This window comes from Crocodylus porosus, unplaced genomic scaffold (assembly GCF_001723895.1).
Source record: "Crocodylus porosus isolate Cpor-Errol unplaced genomic scaffold, CroPor_comp1, whole genome shotgun sequence".
NCBI classification, from domain to species: Eukaryota; Metazoa; Chordata; order Crocodylia; family Crocodylidae; genus Crocodylus; species Crocodylus porosus.
In genome coordinates, this window is record NW_017728886.1 from 14529279 (window position 1) to 14548538 (window position 19260).

At 44.3% G+C, this 19260-nt stretch overlaps 1 protein-coding gene across 1 annotated transcript in view; it reads right to left on the bottom strand.

Annotated features, from left to right (window-relative positions):
• Positions 1-13047: 13047 nt before the first annotated feature.
• Positions 13048-19260, bottom strand: part of SHH (sonic hedgehog) — a 10016-nt gene continuing 3803 nt past the window's right edge. The window contains exons 2-3 of the mRNA XM_019530533.1: positions 18975-19236; positions 13048-14453 (exon numbers count right to left, since the gene is read on the bottom strand). Of these exons, the coding sequence (XP_019386078.1) occupies positions 13717-14453; positions 18975-19236 (999 nt within the window). The 3' untranslated portion in view covers positions 13048-13716. The remainder of the gene's footprint in view (positions 14454-18974; positions 19237-19260) is intronic.

A 19260-nucleotide genomic window follows, 5' to 3' on the forward strand; every position in this document is an offset into this window, starting at 1 on the left:
TGCCATAATAGACTTTCTTTTAGCTTAGATACCTCAAAAGCAAACGCAGAACAAACAAAATTTCATTTAATGGACGAATGTGGCTGGAATTTGTTGCTAGTTTTTCTCTCCACCTTGACATAAATCTTCCAAGGTCCTAGAAGGAGAAAACTTTAGCAGAACATAGGCAGGAACACAGCTTACGTTCCAGATTTGGTAGCTGGAATTGTCATTTCCTTGACAAATGCATACTCTCTAGCTAAATACTAAACTTTATTGACCATTGTAAGTGCTACTTAACTCTGGACAAACCTTGGCCTACGAACGCATGTACCTCTATTCATATGAAAGACAGGTCACAAGGTGAATATAGTTGGACTCAGCATAAATTCACACTTCTAAATATCCTAAGTTTTAGATTGTATTGTACCATAAAGGAGCAGGCTGACAAATACTTAATAACAAGGGGCAGTATTCTGTAATGCTTTACTTTAAGGAGTACCTCTCAGGCTCCTTAATATCATTAGTCCCCTTAATTCATAGACCGTTACTCTAAATTTTATTTTAGCCATTGTTTTTAACTAGAACATGGCATTGAGATTGAAAGGTGCTGAAGGTGCTTTTCCCAGGGTAGAAGAAGTAGCTAAGTTGCAAAGGTGTGATGAAAGTAACATGGGCTGCAAGGAAGCAAGTTGCAATGAAGTGTCTTTCTGCAAAGCCTGTGCCAAGGTCCTCCATAGATTCCTCCCTTCCCCATGCCTCTACCCAGCCCTCCTGAAAACCTACCAGGACTGTTAAGGAGGTCTGTAAAGGGTCCAGATAGTCATGGGTTTTGCATAAGAAAGTTCAAGGCATTAGGAAAAAGGAAGATGAAAAAAGAAATTATTCTATTCTTTTTCATGTTTGTTTGAACAACAGATGCAAAAGCGCTTCTTCCACTGTGATTAGGAGGATGGGGGGGTGATGATGGTGATGGTGATGATGAGAAAGGGGAGAGGGAGGAAAAACTGAAAAAAGTAATGAAAAGGGTTGAGTTACAGCTGCCAAGAACTTTCCTAAACAAATAATCCTGATAATTTTTTTTTTTTTGCTGAATTCCAAAGCCAGGACAAAAAATGTTCATCCTTTGATTGAAAAAAGCAATGCCTGGTCTTTTAGCTAGTTCTTGTTTGAGGGTTGCTGTAGGCCTAAAGTGAATCCCTCTGCGAGAGATACTCAGGATGTAGGTTCGAATGTATCAGCACTGCTCAGCATCTTCTTCTGGTCTTCCCAAATTCTTGTTCCAAAGTGATCATTATTTTTTCTGCTGCCCACTCAAACCTTGACATCTCCCAGGGTGATTTTAAGCTAAAACACACTCAGCTAGCTGCTGGCCTAGGTCTCTTCAGACTTTTATCTGAATGAGTATATGGATATGTATGATCTGAGTAATATCCCAGTTTGTTCTCCCTATTCTATTGATTTTCATAATAAACTGAGTTACAGTTGCTGGTTAATTAATTTTACTTGGTCATTTCCTTTTTGTTTAGGATAAAAATCCCTTTCCCTTTGTTTATGCTAGTTAAATCCTACAGAAACTTTGCAAATTCTGCTTCCGAGCTCATGACAACAGCTTTCATCGTTTCATAGTTTTTTGTCAGTAAGCTGTGACAACAGATGGCAAGAAATCAGTGGTCACATTTTTAATGCACATTCTGCCATGCTTATTCACATTGAACAACCCCTTTACTATGCCAGTAGCCCCAAAGTTGCAAATAGATTAGGTTTCATTGCTTATTCTTAATTTTCTGATAAGGCCTTTTGACCTTATAAATTATGTGCAATGTAATAGTAAGTTACTGGTATGCGAAAGTTATTTTAAACTTGAACTTTTTCATGATCTTCCTAATTACTATAATTTGGCTTTAAGTGATTATCAATCACTTTTATAAGTACTGACAGTGTCAGACAGTCACATCATTAGACAAATAGTGTGTATTGTGCTTTACAATGTTCAACTGCATAATTAACAGTGAACCACTAGAGGTCACTTTGATTCCACTTAGAGAAGAGACTCCTCAAGTTGCTTTTTCTTTTCTTTCCTTTTTAGGGACTATATTCCAATCTAAACTTTTCTGCCACGGGTATAATACCTATTTATATAAGGCCTATGGGTAAATTCTGTGGAATAAATGGGTGAAACTCCTCCACTGAAGTTAATGGAATTTTACTCATAAACTGCAGTAGAGAAAATGGCTTTGTATTTCTTTTAAATGTGAAAGCACTTCCATTGAATTTGATATTTCTCACATGTAGATATTTAACTCATTAAATAGTGCAAGCATATCAAGATTACAATAATTAGGAAGAAAATTATACTGATGCTATAAAAATGCAAGAAAAAAACATTTCTTCTTCCCACTTTGGTATACCCAACACAGACACAAAAACAGAATAGTGCGTAGAGATGTGTATGGGGGGGTCACAGGCACATCGGCCTACATATGCCATTGATCTTCCTTTGGGTCTCAGCTGATGGTTAGTATTAAAATATTTACTTTTAAAATAGGCCAAATACATTATAATCATTTGAAAAGTTTCTGCATTTCTGCATGAATATTGGGAGAAATGAATTACAAAGGGAGCCGCAGATTGAGTCCCTTTGCAAATTTCAGAAATGTATGATTGTTTGGCATGAAATCCTACTTTTCTTTAGCAGCCTTAAAGAAAAACTCTGAGCCTGTACAGGGACCTGGCCTGGAAAGAGCTGAGTACCATCAAGTGCTACCTAAGTCTCCAGTGCTACCTACTGGGTCTCTAATGCTACCTATTGGGTATCCTGAAACCCTGCTGGCTGGGCATTAGGTGAGGCCATGATACTGAAATGACACCTTTTGTATCCTGCCTGTTGACAAGGCAAGTATATCTATGCTTATCCTACTGGACCTCCCTGCAATATTTCATAGAGCATATTCCTTAGTATTTCTGTCCAATCTTCAAAAGGATGTACCGGGGAATGAAAATACCCTGAAGCATCTCAGGCCCTTTCTCTTGGGCTGAATCCAGACTGTGATTTCACATGACTGTTCCTTCTCCTCTCCTTCAGAGTCCCACAAGCTTAGTTTTTCCTCCAACCCCCAATCTTTTTCAACACCTAGATGAAGCCATTGGGAGAACTGATGAGAAAAATGGATGGAAGGGTCAAGAGACAGCCCATTGTGTACCCTCTCTCTTTCAACCAGCACCATATCCCAGCTGTCTCAGGTCCTCACTGGGATCAGCACCTGGATGAAGAACAGCTGGCTAAAGCTAAAATAGGATGAAGCAGAGATGAAATTATCTCAGAGAAGAGAGCACTTTGAATAATACGCCTTGCTTCTACCATCCCACACCCACTATCAGGGACATCTGCCTTCAGACAGTGACACCAGACTTTGGTTCTCTGGAACTTGCTCCCACAAGAGATAAAAATGATCCCAGACGTTTCAGCCTTGGGAACTCAGCTTTGTGAATGTGTTTGCCCTCCTAGACACATGCCACCAAGTAAAAACCAAACAACCCTTTCAAGATATTCAACTGAGTAAATTCAGTCCTGCCTGCTCATAAGGGGCAGAAAGCAAGGGAATATGCAAGCCTGTTCTTGTTCTGTTATTGAAGACTTGCATATTAAACTGAGTCACTGATCCTGAACCATTAATTATTTAGCTGGTGTGCATGTCAATACTGTGTCCCTTACAACCACTGCTTGAGTCTTGTTATGAAAATATCTGGCTGCCATGTGGTCTCTCTTGGTCATTTTTCTCTTGAGCCTAATCCCTTAAAGAGTGGATTCCCCAGGCCCTGACTGGAGGCAAAAGAAATGCTATGTGTCTTGGAAGCAGGAAGTAAGCATTGCTTGGGTGTAAGTGGCAACCCTATACAAGTGAAGGATGGTTTTTCCATAGCAAGACTGATGCTCTTCTAGGTGCTGCCTCTTCTTTCCATTTACAACATGAGAATCAAAACAGGATATCTTTTCTGAGACATCTCTATATTTGTACTTATACTACCCAATCAGGTTCTTACACAGCCATCCTCACCCTAGTATCCAAGCGATTTTCAGAAGAGAATCTCTCACGGGTGGTTCTTTTTCCCATTTTCTCCCTCAGGGGAAGATTGCATGGGGCTTTTTTAATTAACTCTCTTACAGGCACACTGTGCACTGTGTTTATAATAATGAAGGCAAGGCTGAACAAGTGTGCCGTGTGGTTGGCCTGACCGGTAGTAAGGCTTGTGGTGGTTATGAAATCCTCTGGGCGTTTGTTCCACAACCCACGAGAAAGCTTTATCTCCTGTACAGATGAGGTTGGGCCCTTCGGTGACAGTTACTTTCCATCCATAGGGCAAAATTGTCAACCTGTGGCTTCCTTGTGGAACGCCAAATGATTTTCTTTTATATGTATACTGGGGCCCGGACTTCTGGAAACCTTGAAAAAAAGCACCAAGGCCTTGAATATGATGCAGTACCTTATAGAAATCCAGCATAGAAAGCAGAAGAGCAACATGGCATTTTCCCGCCTGTGTTGCTGATGAGTGATGCTGCCTTGTAGGCTGTGTCCAGACAAGCACAGCCATGTGGTATGTGACATCTCAGACACGTCTGTGGTGCCACATACTGCACGTTCTGTTGTTCTGCACACTGCAAAGGAGCAGCATGGAGGGTTTTTTCGACCCCTGGATATCCAAGGGTCAAAAAAGACCTGTGGGAAAAAAAGTGGAGTGGTACACACCGTGGCAGCATGCACCGCCCAAAGCCGGAGCCTGACCGGCTGGAGCCATACTCTGTGGCGTGACTTGCGTGCCAGAGTGCACGTGGCACGGGCAGTCCCTGAGGACAAGGAGTACCACCACTAATTTTCCTCAGGGAACGAAATGCCCTTGCATCTCTGGATATGCCCCTAGGGTCCAAGTTGGCTAATAGATGTGTGACTAATGAAGGAGAAGGTATCTTGTAACAATTGCTGGGCCTCATGGGTAGATTTATGGTTTTTGGAAATTTCTAAAGAGTCTACAAGGCTGTGAAGTAGGAGGAGGAAGCAAAAAGCAGCAAGTAGACAGCAAATTTTCCCTAAGAAAGGTTAGCTTGATTAGTGGGACATGGAGAATAAAAAGGAGAGACACTTGGTAACACCTCTACAGTTAAGAACAATGGACTGTTGAGGCAATTGACTAACTCAGCTGCCTGAATAGTAATGCGACAGTTGCTGCACTGTGGAGCAGGAATCAACACGGTATATTTGGGCAGAAAATCAGTTACCCTGCTTAAGTCACGCCTCCCAATTTTAGGGAGATGATTTTAGGGGGGAAAGGTGTGTTGTATGTAAGAAAATATGGTACTTTAAAATGCAGTTTTCCTCTTCTTCAAGAGCATCCAGAAAAGCATTAAAATGTTACAGGAGACATGTTCAAAGGAGGTTCAGCACACGTAAATGAGAATAGCACTGACTGACAGTTGTTGGATAAAAAATGTCTAAAACTAATTTACAAACAAAAATATATGCAATATGACTTTAAAATAAGCATAGTTATAAATTTGCACTTTATACGGTGGCTCTATTTTTTTCTTTAGATTTCACTGCATATTTGCAAAAGAATATGTTTGTGTGAGAAAAGATTAGTGTGTGATATCTGAATGACTCTGAGCATCTATATACTCATTTGGCCTGACCACAGGGCTGCCCAATCACCTTACAAACAGTAGTGAATTTATCCTTAAAATATCCTGAGAGCTATTAATAAATGCGTAGGAAGAACAAGTTCCTTGTTCAGGGTAACATCTGAAATCTGTGGAAGAGGCACAAGCTAAACCTCAGTCACAATTTAGTCCCTCGAACACAAGGCTCTTCTTCTTATGCAGTACCCACCACTCTGAATAATTTCATATCCGTCTCCTTCAACTGGCTTCCTTATGTTTTTTTTATGGTTTCATTTTATAAATAAGGGTTAAGAAGGATGCTGGGGAATTTGACTATCCAAATGGAAGATGTGTCTAAATCCCCCTGAATGGTTAAAAAATGCTTTAAAAAGTCTCCCCTGCCTTCTGCCTGGCTTCAGACTCTAACTACTTCTTGCTAAAAAAATTCTAGCCAAAGTTTCCAATATCCATTTGCAAACCATTCTGGATCAAATCATTTACAAGCTCTGTTGGCTTGTGAAGCTTCTGTTGTTGAAGATGAACGTTGTACAAAGTTGTAAATACGTTTCAAATGAACTTGTTTTATTTCTGAATTCAGCAGTATGTACAAGGTTTACTAGCATCTATGAAGAGTGACATTTTCAACACTGGTAGGTGCATTTGGGTTCTTTTGAAAATACCACTCGTGTTTATGTGCAGTGGCATTTTCAGGCAAAGTTAGGATTTCATCTTAGTTTCCTATTACATTGAAGGTAACAGTAAAGTTCCCAGTGGCGCAAGTGAGAAACAGGGCCCTCAGAGACAAATTTAATTGAGTTTAATATCACATGGTTCATAAAGTGGGACATCAAATTCTGACCTCATTTGCCTATATGTAACCCTGCTGACGTCAATGGGGATTGTACACGTGCTGATGAGTACTGAAGCTAACTCACTGTTACCTGCCATAAGAAATTCCTTTTTCTGTTTTAGATTGTATTATTTAATCATATGTTATGAAGGCAATATTTAGAGCAAACTATATTGTCCATTTGAATTCAGTGGATAGGATTCTGTTGGCATTGATAGTTGTTGAACTAAGCCCATAACACACAGTGATTCACAGATATTTTCCTCAATAAAAGCGACAAATTTGGTTAGCTATTTGTGGGTTCATTATTTGCAAATATTTGTGTGGCAGTTGGAGTTTCTGAAGACATCTATGAATGCTGAAGGCTTCACCAATGTTAGTACAAATGATTATTCATACCAGTGTTTGTGCTCGAGTTGACTTGTTTGTTATGTTAGTTTTTTAAGCCATGATGGCCTTCTCATGACGTTCATCATCCAATCAGGGACTAGAAAGAATACTATTTGATTGAATTGACCAATCACGCACGGGAAGTAATGGCATTTCAAACAGAAAGGTTCATGAGTGACCCATAGACTGAAATTTGTTTGCATTAGCTATTTGGCAAATAGTTACAAGTAATGCATTCATAGAAAACCAAATGGGTTCCTGAATGATTTGCTAACAGGTAAAAGGGCTAAATGTGGAACTAATATTATTTATGGCAAACAATTCCAGGAGCTCTAATTTTATGCCATTCAACCTTGATTTTAGGATGTTTGTATGTCCTGACTTTTGAGCACCTGTTTTCTTAACCCTAATATTACATTAACAATATTTTTGTATTAAAAAATATATAAAATAGTGTGAAAAGCGGATTTAGATAGCTGGAATGTAATATGGAGGCTGATATATAACCAGAATTTTGGAGATAACACCTGTCCTTTGAAACAAATACCTTGAAGTCTTTTAATGGGATCATAAACAAAGACCCTCCTGACAGCATAGGAGCAACAGGAGTTATAAAGAGAGAAATAAAAAACAGAGGAAGAGAGGGCATCATTCCCATACATTGTTATGATTAATTTTATTTTATGGCAGGACAGAAAGCTTATCCAGTTACAGTAACTTCCAGCCTATTTCAACAGGCAGCAAGATCCATTTTAAAGACAAATCCAGCCCCCAAGTAGCCGAGCATGTTGTTCGAGAGAGTTGCTATTCTCCACTCCATCTGGAAAGAAGCAGAAGGAAAAAAAGCAGTGCAGGGCTCTCTGACCTACATTTGGGGTGCTTTCCTCCTGTGTGGCTCAGCAATACTCATAGTGCTCCAACACTTGAATAGCACAAACTTACCATTTTGTTGCACAGAAACCCTCTGTACCCATGGCAGATGAGCTGGATTTGCCCTCAAGTGTTATTCCAGAGGAAAATAGCCAATGGTCTCTACTATCTAGTCTCCTTGGTTCGTTTACAACATACTGGGTGACTCGTAACATTTTTCTCACATTCAGGACACCATAATACATCAAAATAAATGATTCTCTTTTCTCTGAAAATAAGTTTCCTTGATCTTCTAATTTTCTTTCTGAATTGCATGGTAATTGGCATGAAAGAGTTTGTTTGCATACACTTAAATTTTTAAAATAATTTAAGTTACTTAAAGATCCTGTGCCTGGACGTGATTCAAGGCTGCTGTAAAAATATTTGCTCACTTGATTCCGTTTCAGTTGAAGTCAGTAGGAAGGTTTGTAATTGATTTTACAATGTACAGGAGTAGATAGCTAGGCACAATTTTTCAAATATCGCTTTAGCTTTGGGCGCGATTTGATCATCCCTCTGAATGCTATAGACACACGGAACTTGATTTTGAAGGACCTTAAATTTGAGCATCCAAATATTCAGCCACCAAAAATGAAAGGCCACTTTTAAATATTTGGGTCTTAGCGGGAATACTGAACCTAGCAAAATCTGGTAAAACTCCACTGTTTTAATCACGCAGGATCAGAACCTATGGACTTTTTCAAACTTTTTTTTCTTTTGCTAAATTTGCACCAGGTTAAGGCAGGCTAACAAGCAAATTTCCATGGATTAAGAACATCTACCGATCCCCTATGGCTTGCAGTAATGAGTAAAATAAAATGTGCATTTGTATTTCCTTTCCATCATAATTGAAATGTGTGTCATGCTGAAGCTGCAAAATTGCTATCCAATTATCACCAAACTCAGTTAATTCAACTCTGTTGTTTAACTTTAGTATGAAGTCAAATGTTCAGACTGATGCCAACTTATTTATAACCTACTAGAATATACAGAGTGCTGAAATGTAAATAGTATTGATATATATATCACAGAGAAATACAGACTTCTGTAGCTAATGGGAGAGAGAGAGTGCTTTTGCAACTGGTACTGAATTGCCATCAAGAGAATAAATACTCATTATACTCTGGTGTCTGGCTTGGCCAATTAAACCAGTATGCATTGGGCATGGAAATCTTCACTGGCTTTCGTTAATGTTTGTGGTGCACGTGGATTTAGGTTTGGCTGCTCTGAGGTTTATCAGATCAGATGAATAAAAACAGGAAAAAAATCCCTTGAAAGGACTTCTCATTCTGCGGCTCGGGGCGTACCAGAAGGCACATGCAGTATTTCATGCACTAACATTCTCATCTTCTCTTTCTTGCCAAAACACTTAATAAACTGGTTTTCTTTGCACATCCGTACAGTATTTCACATGCACGTATTATGCGGTCCACATGGTTATTGCACTGGGAGAAAAGAGGGTTCCCATTGTTGCACTAAATGGCACACCTAGAATTCCTTTCTTGTTTGAAGTGATCCTCAGTGCCTTTGCACTTCCAGTGCAAAATCACACAGCTGCATAATAGCTATGCACTTAAGGGAGAGAACTGTAGACCGTGAGTTCTCCAAATTCTGTTTTAAATGTCACAGGGGAAAAAAAGAACCCAAATAGCTGAGAGTATGTGATAGGAATGCTGTCACATAACAGACATTTCAGGAAGTCTCTGTAATTTCTTTAATTATTCAAACAACAGAGCACAAGAATAATAGCTTCAAGTACATTCTTATACATTATTTTAACAGTAATAGATATGTATTTAGTCATAAACTATTCTGTAGCCACCACTATGTGTACATTTTATACAAACTATTGCCATACTCAGACCCTGAAAATGGATCGTGACATTTCCTAAACTTTTTGCACAATGTTAAGACAGTAGATCCTTCATATGAGAGCTTTATAGATTCTATTGATCCGCCTAACAAAGCACTTCTAATAAGTATGACGGAGGGGTGTAAAGCTCTGAAGGCATCATTAAGAGATGTAATAAATATATGTTGAGAGGGGAGCACGTAGTCATTAGAAATATGTGCAATGAAAACACAGCACAGCATTTCTTTACTTGACTAAAATGGTTGATCCTAATAAAACACAGCATCTTAGCTGCTCTCACACTTAAATGATCTGAGCTTGGTCGTCTGGCTAAGAACAAATGCGTCAGCATCTGAAACGGCCTCCATCTAGGGACTATGTCCTGCCTTTTTCGAGGGATGGGCTATGACCTACTAGGTCTTCATTTATGTCTAACATTCATGATTTATATTGCAGTCCTAAATACAACCATGCTTTGAGTTCAATAGCCTGCATCCCTAAACACTGCAATTGTGTGATCTCTAAATAAGCCTTCAATACTGTCATGTTCCAGCAGTAGAGGCCTTGCAAAATACCAGTTTTTGTTCAGAGATATTGGTAAGAGAGCTTAGATACTCAGACACTGTCACATTAAGGACAAAACTCTTAAAAATTCAGAGACTTTTTTTTTAGATCATATTTTACATATCCAGAAATATCTATATTCTGAGCGCAAGGAAGTTATAAGCCCAGATGTATCAGCACATACTAATGGCAGAGAGTTTACGACCCTAATGACATGGACACAGCACAATCTGACAGAATGACTTTACAGACCTAAAGGCCATCGCTTTGTAGGGATGGGCAGTCCACAATCCCAAGCAATACCCCGCTCTGGGGTGGCAGCAGTTACAACCCTAGCCAATCAAACAATGCGGGCAGCACTCCATACGGTGCCAGTGAGCTGCAAGTAATTAAAGCCTCGGCTACTGCCACAGTCTGATCATTATGAATCCAGACACTCCACAAATACTATCCAAATACTGGTATATTTTGAGCAGAGACAGATTAGAGTGTCAAAGAGGGGACACCATTTACAGTGCCATGATTTGAGTTGAGGGTACCTAGACACTACCACATTTTGGGGGCAGACAGTTTGCAGCAGCAGAGGTAGTCATCGTTTGAGCCCACAGAGTTGCCCAAGGGCCTGTTCCACCTCCTTTCAGGATCAGTAAAAAGATTCAGTGGGAGCATCTCCACGTGACGCTATGTCGCCATAGCAATGCACTATGGCAGTGTAGCTAGCTCATTGCTATGGCAGCACAGCATTGGCGGGCACAAACCATAACGCCGATGCTACGTCGCTGTGGCGACAAGCTACCTCGCTATAGTGCATCACTATGGTGACGTAGCTGCTAAAAACAACTGTCTGCCGCCGGGACAGCGCAGTAACAGCTGCTGCTGTGCTGTCATTTAGTACTTCCTCAAGCAAGTACTAAATGACGGTGCAGAGCCCGGTTACCCTAGTGGAAGTTGGGTTGGGCCTTAAAGCAATGCCACAAAGAGGGCAGAATACGTAACCTCCTCCCCAAAGACATGACTATACTCTGACACAGTTCACAACTCCGAGACACTGCAGCGCTCGCTCCCAGACACTTCTGAAGGAAAAGATGCCAAGACTTGAGACTGCCGGAGAACAGAAAGCACATCCAATTATCAGCCATTTACACAGATTGGCATTTGGCCATGACAACCTATTGCTGCTCCGGAGACATTCTCCCCCTCTCAAGACTAACTCTACAAAAGCCTAGACCTCCAAACGCCTCAGAGAGCCGGCTAAGTGCAATGCAGCTCTTTTCCAACTCTGCGGCGGACTTCGCTAAACTTCTGCAGCAAAACGGGAACTTAAGTGTAAGCAGCTTAAATGGTAGAGTAATGCAAACAGAAGAAAAAGTGAAAGGCATTTAAGGAAACTCTTCCTTCGATTGTGTTCCTGTCGCACACGCATGTCCACACATGGTTTTGCATAATTTTAAAAGAAGAAAAATGTCATTTGAGGTTTAAGGAAAATTTCACAAAACACAGCAGAACCTCGCTAACTGGCACCTTGCTAATCAGCAAATGTGGCCGTCCTCATCGCACACCGCCTGCTCACGCCCCTCGCCTCAGCAAAGATTTCAGAGCAGAGTACAGCTGCAAGGCCATATCACTGGGGCTGCATCACTACTGTTATAAAATACATGCCAGTACATTGATTAACTAGTATCTTAGGAATTACCATAACCAGCTTACATGTACATGGAGGAATAAAGGAACAGTGCACTTTTTGATATGCTGTACTCTCTTTTTGAATTCTATTTTGTTCTCTTACCTGCCAATTATAAAAGGCCCCAATCCTGTCATCTTTACTCAGGCAAGTGCCTCAGAAAAGTCTAGTAGCCAGATTCTTCTTCTGGGTATAACAGGATGAATCCAGTGTAGTTTTACCGGATTTTCACATCAGTGTTTGGCCCCAGTGCTGCAAGCTAATCATTCAAGGCACTGAGACTGCGCAAGCACAGTGGCCACCTGCAGATCAGCTTGCTTTAAGGGCCCAGGCTAGACTTCAGGAAAGTCAGTGAAAAGACATCCACTAGTTTCTGAGGCCTTTGGTGAAGAAAGAATCTGGATCGCTGGAGTTTTGCCTGATTAAGGATGGCAAGATTAAGTCCAGTCTCTAGCAACCCAAGAAACATCTTCTAGTTGTTAGTGCAAATAAGTGAGGTTCTACTGTTTGTACAGCAAATTTGAGGTTTTCCGGGAGCTGATGTGATGTACTCTCCGGTATTTACTTAACTTTATCAGAATTAAACATATAAGCAACACATTATTAATGGGCACTCCTTTAGATATCATGTGTCCTAAACAAATAGGCCAAAAGAAAAAAAAAATGGGATGCACCAGGAACTCTTAGTTATTATATACTAACCAGACTGTGCATGGCACATTTTATTTCTATAAAACTATTAAAACTATTACAAAATATTCAAAAATACATTTTAGTAAATTTACAGCAGTTATTTCTCAATTTATTAATGCAAAACATCCTTTCCCCCCTTCTGTACAAACTACCATTTCCAGCATCACAGAATTGCTGCCATGTGCGCTTTTTAAAAAATATTATTTTCTAATAAACTTTTCTGACATTAAAAATAACAAGGTTTCTTACAGTTTTGCAAATAAAAAGCTTGCGTAACAGTCTTGACTTCCAAGAACGTGGCCCAGTGTTGTGGTTGGGGTATTTTTTCATTGTTGGGGTTTTTTTGTCTTTTTTTTTTTACAAAGCAAAATACTTAAGAGAGACACGGAAAACAATACAGGAAATGACGTTACCTTTGAAACTATTTAAATTAAAATAATATATTCTCATATTTTACACTATTTCAAAAAACGAAATGTGATTCAGTTAAGTCTTGATCTCTCAAAAAAATCTAATTTACAATTCTGCGTATAAAAATATAATTTCTGGACCCCCACGGAGCTTGTCTTTTTTTTTTTTTGTCGGTCAGTCGGTGGGTGCGTGGGTTGGTGAGTTGGTTGGTTGTTAAGACTGGCTGAAACCAAGGAGCTGCTGCAACGGCGGGATGAGGAAGGGTGGAGTATTTTTGCTTGTTGGGGAAGTCAGGACTCGCGTGACAGGTAGAAAAATAGACTCTGCGCAGTTTTGCTCAGCCTCCCAAAATAATCTGTGTCTTTTCTTTTGTGATCCCTGTGAGTACAGTTCACATGATAATAAATTATCAGAGAAAGGCGTTAAGGCTCCTGAAGGTCCCGTTCAGGCCATTGAGGCGAAATACCGACCAAATAAATATCCAGGAGAGGAGAAAACAAAACAACCCCTCCCCCCAAAAAAATAATCCTCCCCCCCTCAAATAAAAATATATATATTTATAAACTAGGTGGGACGGAAGTCCCTGGGGGCTCGGCTCTCTCCATTCAAGTCTACTTTGGGCTGTCCTACTGCAGGGGGAGGAGTAGGAGGGGACGTGACTTCGGAATCAGTCTGGATCCGCGCTGGCTTGTGCACGTGAGCAGCCGCGTCTCCTGGCGTGGGCGGCGTGGCTCTCAGCTAGCTGGCCCGGCCATGCCTAGCGGGTGCAGTGCGTCGCTATCCAGTACCCAGCTGCCCAGGCGGTAGAGGAGGCGCGAGTACCAGTGGATGCCAGGAGGGGGCACCGCCGCCTCATCGGGCAGACCACAGCTGGGGCAGAGGGCAGCCAGGAGGGCGTGGGCCAGGCGCAGCGGTGCGAAGGCCCAGTGTGCCCAGCCATGCTCCTCGATGACAGCATAGCATGAGGCCAGCACACGGTCCACTAGGATGGTGCCCTGCGCTGTCAGTGGTGCGTAGGCACCCGATGCCTCCTCCCGCAGTGACACACTGTGCACCGCCGCTGGCACCAGGCGCTGCCCACCCTCGCCCAACACATAGACCCGCTGGCCTGGCCGCACTCGGCTGGCAAACAGTGCCCGGCTGCGGGGCCCTGGCCCTGGCCCCTGCCCCGGCCCTGGCCCAGGCTCGGAGCGGTTGTGAGGTGGCGGCGCCACAAAGAGCAGGTGGGCGGCGGTAAGCAGCAGGCGGGCTCGCGGCTGCCGCGTCTCCACCACGTAGAAGAGCTTGCGGGCGCCCTGCTCGTGGTCCAGGAAGGCTAAGAAATCGCTGTAGAGCAGGCGGCCCTGTGCGTCTGCAGCCAGCACGCGGTCACCCGGGCTCAGCTCCTGCACCAGCTTTGTGCCGCCTTGCTCCAGCCTCACCGTGGCTGAGCCGGGGAAGCAGCCGCCCGACTTGGCAGCCACCGAGTTCTCTGCGTGGGGGGCGGAGGGGAAGGATGAGAGAGAGAGAGAGGAGCAGCGTTAGAGCCAGGCTAGGCAGGGTTAAACACGAGGCCGAGCTGCCCTCCCCACAGCCACGGGACACAGCCAGGGACTGGGGGGTTCAGGGCACACCGCAGCACTCACACACACGCGCGCGCACATACACACACACACACACACAGAGTCACGCTCCCTCCCGCACAATCACACACACAGAGCAACCAGGGCTCTTCACTCCCTCTCTCACACACACACAAACACAACCTCACACAGCTCGATCTCTGCATTCCCACACACACACACACACTCATGCTCCCTTCCTCCCTCCCTCCTGCACAATCACAACCAGCAGCCAGGGCTTTGCACTCCCGCCCTTCCTTTCACACACACACACACACACTTAGACATAACACTTACACATACACCAGCCTCCCTCACTGTACACACATGCTCCCTCACACACACACTCCCTGAAACACACGCAGCAGCCAGAGGGTCTTTACTCTCTCACACATACACACACACACACTCCCTAACACACACAAACAGTAGCCAGGGGGTCTGCACTTCTTCATACACACACATGCACACACACACAGAGACACCTGAGGTGTCTTTGCACTGCCAAGCACCCCCCACCCCATCACAGTGAGGGGCTCTCCGAATCCCAGCACACAATAGAGACCCACGCACCCCAGCTTGGGGGCTCTCTGTGTCTAGCAGCCTTCATCAACCTTCAGCTTTTTGCAGAGAGAGGCTGTCTTTGTTCCACTCTCACCCGCAGGCCTTGGGGCTTCTGTCCTGAAGGCATCCAGCCATGGGTTCCTGCGCACACCCTCAGAGCCCTGGCCTTTATGCAGGACCCTCCCAGCCCAGACTATGGAGCTACGCAGCCTATGCAGTGTACCCATCCGGTCTCCTCATCCTCTTCCAAGCTTGGTGGTAGTACCTACGGGCTACCGTGCCATTGTGCTAGGTGTTGTACACTCTTATCATACAATCGATCCTGGTTCAAAGAGTTTGCAGTCTAAGCAGACAAGCCACATATAAGAAAGCCTTGTCTAGAAAAGTGCTCCTCTCTTGCTACATTGATTATCAAAAAATCCTGATCTGCCATAAGTAGTGCAAACCCTTCATATAGCTTCATTGAAAGCTTAAGCTACCTCCATACAAGTTAGGGTTGAACCCATTTAAGCGTACCTATGTGGAGGAGCAAGGATTTAACTAGATCAGTTTTCGAAACTGAGGTAGGATTTGCCTGCATGAGGAAACTAACCACAATCGCCACTTCTAAAAAAGCTTGCTGGGTGCATCTACATGAGACGTTTACTGTGGAGCTGACTAATTAGCTCCCACACTAGTGCACCCTCATGCCCTAGCCTGCCCCATGTTGAGCTGGGCCAGAGCAGCCCTAGGCTGGCAGGATGACCCCGTCGAGTCTCCTGACAGCCTGGGCCGCTCTGACCGGCTGCACATGCTGTGGTCCCAGGTGCATGGGCAAATGTGGCACCCAGGAGAAATAAACTCTGGCATGATACGTGCCAGAGTTTGTTGCTTCACACTAATTTCAAGTGTAGATGCACCCACTCGTATTATGTTATTGTTTATAGACCTATAATAATCTATTCTGAAACGGCTTCCCAAGTGGAGGTTGTATGTTTCAATAGAAATTACTTGACTCCAGAATAGAGAGAAGTGGCACCTTATAGACTAACTCGTTCAGAAAGGCACCAGGTTTTGTAGGCCACAGCTTACCTAATCAGATTTATTCCACAATAATATTATTCCAGAATAACTTAGACACTTTGAAAGCAGAATAATTTTCCTTGAACAAAGTCACTTGGACTCTGGAATTTTCTGACATGGCGATTTTCTGGAATACCAACTGCAGAATGGCTTATTCCGTAGGAGTTATTTTGGTCAAATTCTCTGTGTAGCCAAATCCTTAGTGAAAGCAACCCACTTTGCTAGTGTAGACAGAACCAAGGAGTGGAAGGGAAACAAAGCACAGAGAAACGAAGTGACCTACTGACTGTTACATAGCAAGCCCTTGGCAGAGCCTCCCGGCCCATACTCTCGCTCACTCTCTTAAACATCTATCATCCACGCTCCTAGCACAGGCTCTGGGGACATCCCAGGTTCCCTGCACCCCACACCTCGGATCACACTGCTCTTCAGTTGCCCACAGCTCAAAGTAGGTGCATCCCAGGCCACTATTTAAGAGTTCTCCCCACCTTATTAGGAGCAGGAGTATTTGTGCCCCACTAGATCAGAAATCTGTCTGCATCTCAAGCCAGGAGAGTATGATCCCTCAGCCCCGGCCCAGTCTTAAAATAGCCTTTCCCTTCATGCACAGTGTCATTGGAGTTTGTCACTGTTTTGCCATAATCCTCCATGGTGGGAGTCTTGGTTGATTTTGCAGCCACTACCTTCTTAATCCTCCAAAAGACATTCAAACCATTTTTTTTTTAAAAATAATAACCAGATTTGAAGTCTCTCTCAAAAAAGATTTCAATAACATGCCCTGGGCAATTTTGGCCTTCTGCATAAGAAGGGTTATGGACCTTCTTCCCCTAGGGATTCCTGGTGTTCCTGAACACTCAGCTGTGCACTGCTGTACACTGGGAGATACAATATACTGCGTTACTGGTAGCAAGTACTTGTGATACTACTTGTGATACAAGTATTTCGATTCCTGCTCTGCCCTTGACTTCGCTTGGGTTTCCCTCAGTTACTGTGAGTACCAACCTATAGTCTAAGCAATTTTTCTTCTAGAAGTAGCAAGGCCACAGGTAGAGATTTGATTTGATTTTTGCCCCTGTGGCTGGCGCTTAAGCTATTATGATTTAAATAAATAGGTGGAGCGTCTCCTAATGACTTTCTCAGGAAGGAGAGGAAGAAGGAAAATCAGAATGTTATTGATTTGCTAACGACTTTATCGCTTCTGCAGCAGAAATAAAGCAGCAAGATCTCCAAGGCCTCTTCAGGGAGAACATGGCAACAAACAAGCTATGTGCTTTATGTAGAGTCCTTTACTAGCAAACTACACCTTCGTACAAGCCCCTAGTAAAGCTCTTGCTTGAGCTTTGTTTGCATATTCAGCGGCTTGATGAATAGATCTAGTAGTGTAGCAGCTCTACAAACATGCCAGTGAATTGGCAGAGGTGTGAAAATCTGCTTCTTTGAGCAGTGCTTGTTTGGGTTCTCTAATTAAAATCCAATAAAGGATCAGCATTGTCATTCTGATTCATGTAATAAATGCAGACACTCTTGGAAGAGAGGACACTTCCATTTTTTTCCCCAGCTTCTTTCCCCCCCCCTATTTGTTCAGGTGCAGAAACCCTATGTGCCAATTCACACACATACTCTCCAAAACCCAGGACCTTCCAAGCACTATTTGCACAGCAGAGCCACTTTTCCAAGACACTCAAGATGTGTATTTGAATTTTAAATGTAGGGGCTTGCTCTAAATACTTGCTGCAGCCCATTCTCAATGTCCCTTTTACCACCCCTGTCCCTCTCTCCTCTGTCCTGATGACAATAATTCAGGCCTTGGGGGACTCTTCTTTGCATTCCAATCTCCGGGATCATACTTTTTGCAAATAGAGATCTAGATAAAGAATCTTCCTGCCTGGAATTATAGGGTTTAATCTTCTCATACGATTCTCTGTCATGAAACGAGGTTTTGACAAGTCGGACTCAGACTGAGCTGCCGGAATTCAAGCCTGCTCCCTTGAAGCCCGTGTAGTACAGTCACACGACCCTGCCTGACATGCACTAAATATTGCCCCCAAACTCCAAGTGTGCGGAGAATGTTAATGAGTAGATTTGTCTCCCCTATGAAATATACATGGAGCTGGATTGTGCTGCTCATTTGGAAGGAGGTTATTGTGCATCCCGGGCAGCCACCTTGAGCCGGGCCAGCCTTCAGCTGCGCCCCGGACACGGGATCTGGCTACAACTACTCAGGTCGGCCCCGGGGAAGGGAAAGTGGCCACTGACCGAAAGCAGCGCCCGGTGCGCGGTGCGAGCCGGCTCGCTCGGGGCCAGCCTGGCTCCCCCCCAGCCCCGGCCCGGGACTCCGGGCACGGGGGCGGCCTCTCCTCGGGAGCCGGGCTTCTCAGTCAACAGCTACTTTTAGAGCAAGTCATTATTTTCTTTCGCAGCTAAGTGTTTCTGGGCACGGCGCAGGCGTCGCTTGCCTAAGCGCCGCTCTCGGGCAGGAGGGCGCGTGGAGGCGGCGGCGGCGGCGGCGGCCCGGGGGGGCGGGAAGTTCCCAGCTTCGCCGTGTCGTGCTAGGCGGCTGTTCCTGGCCGGGGACAGCGTGTGGCGTTGCAAGCACAGGCAAAGGGACTGCTGTCCCCGAGGCTGCACGCGGGCAGGCAATGGCAGCAGGGGCAGCGGCAGGGCAGGGCTGGGCTGGGCTGGGCCGCCCGGGGCAGCTGTGGGCCGTGGCGCGGGGGAAGCATCCCCGGGAGGGCAGCCGGGGGGCGCGGGGCCCTCCCGCTCACCTGCTTTGACGGAGCAGTGGATGTGGGCCTTGGACTCGTAGTAGACCCAGTCGAAGCCCGCCTCCACGGCCAGGCGGGCCAGCATGCCGTACTTGCTGCGGTCCCGGTCCGACGTGGTGATGTCCACGGCGCGGCCCTCGTAGTGCAGCGACTCCTCGGAGTGGTGGCCGTCCTCGTCCCAGCCCTCGGTCACCCGCAGCTTCACGCCGGGCCACTGGTTCATCACCGAGATCGCCAGGGCGTTCAGCTTGTCCTTGCAGCGCTGCAGGGAGGCACAAGGGAGAGC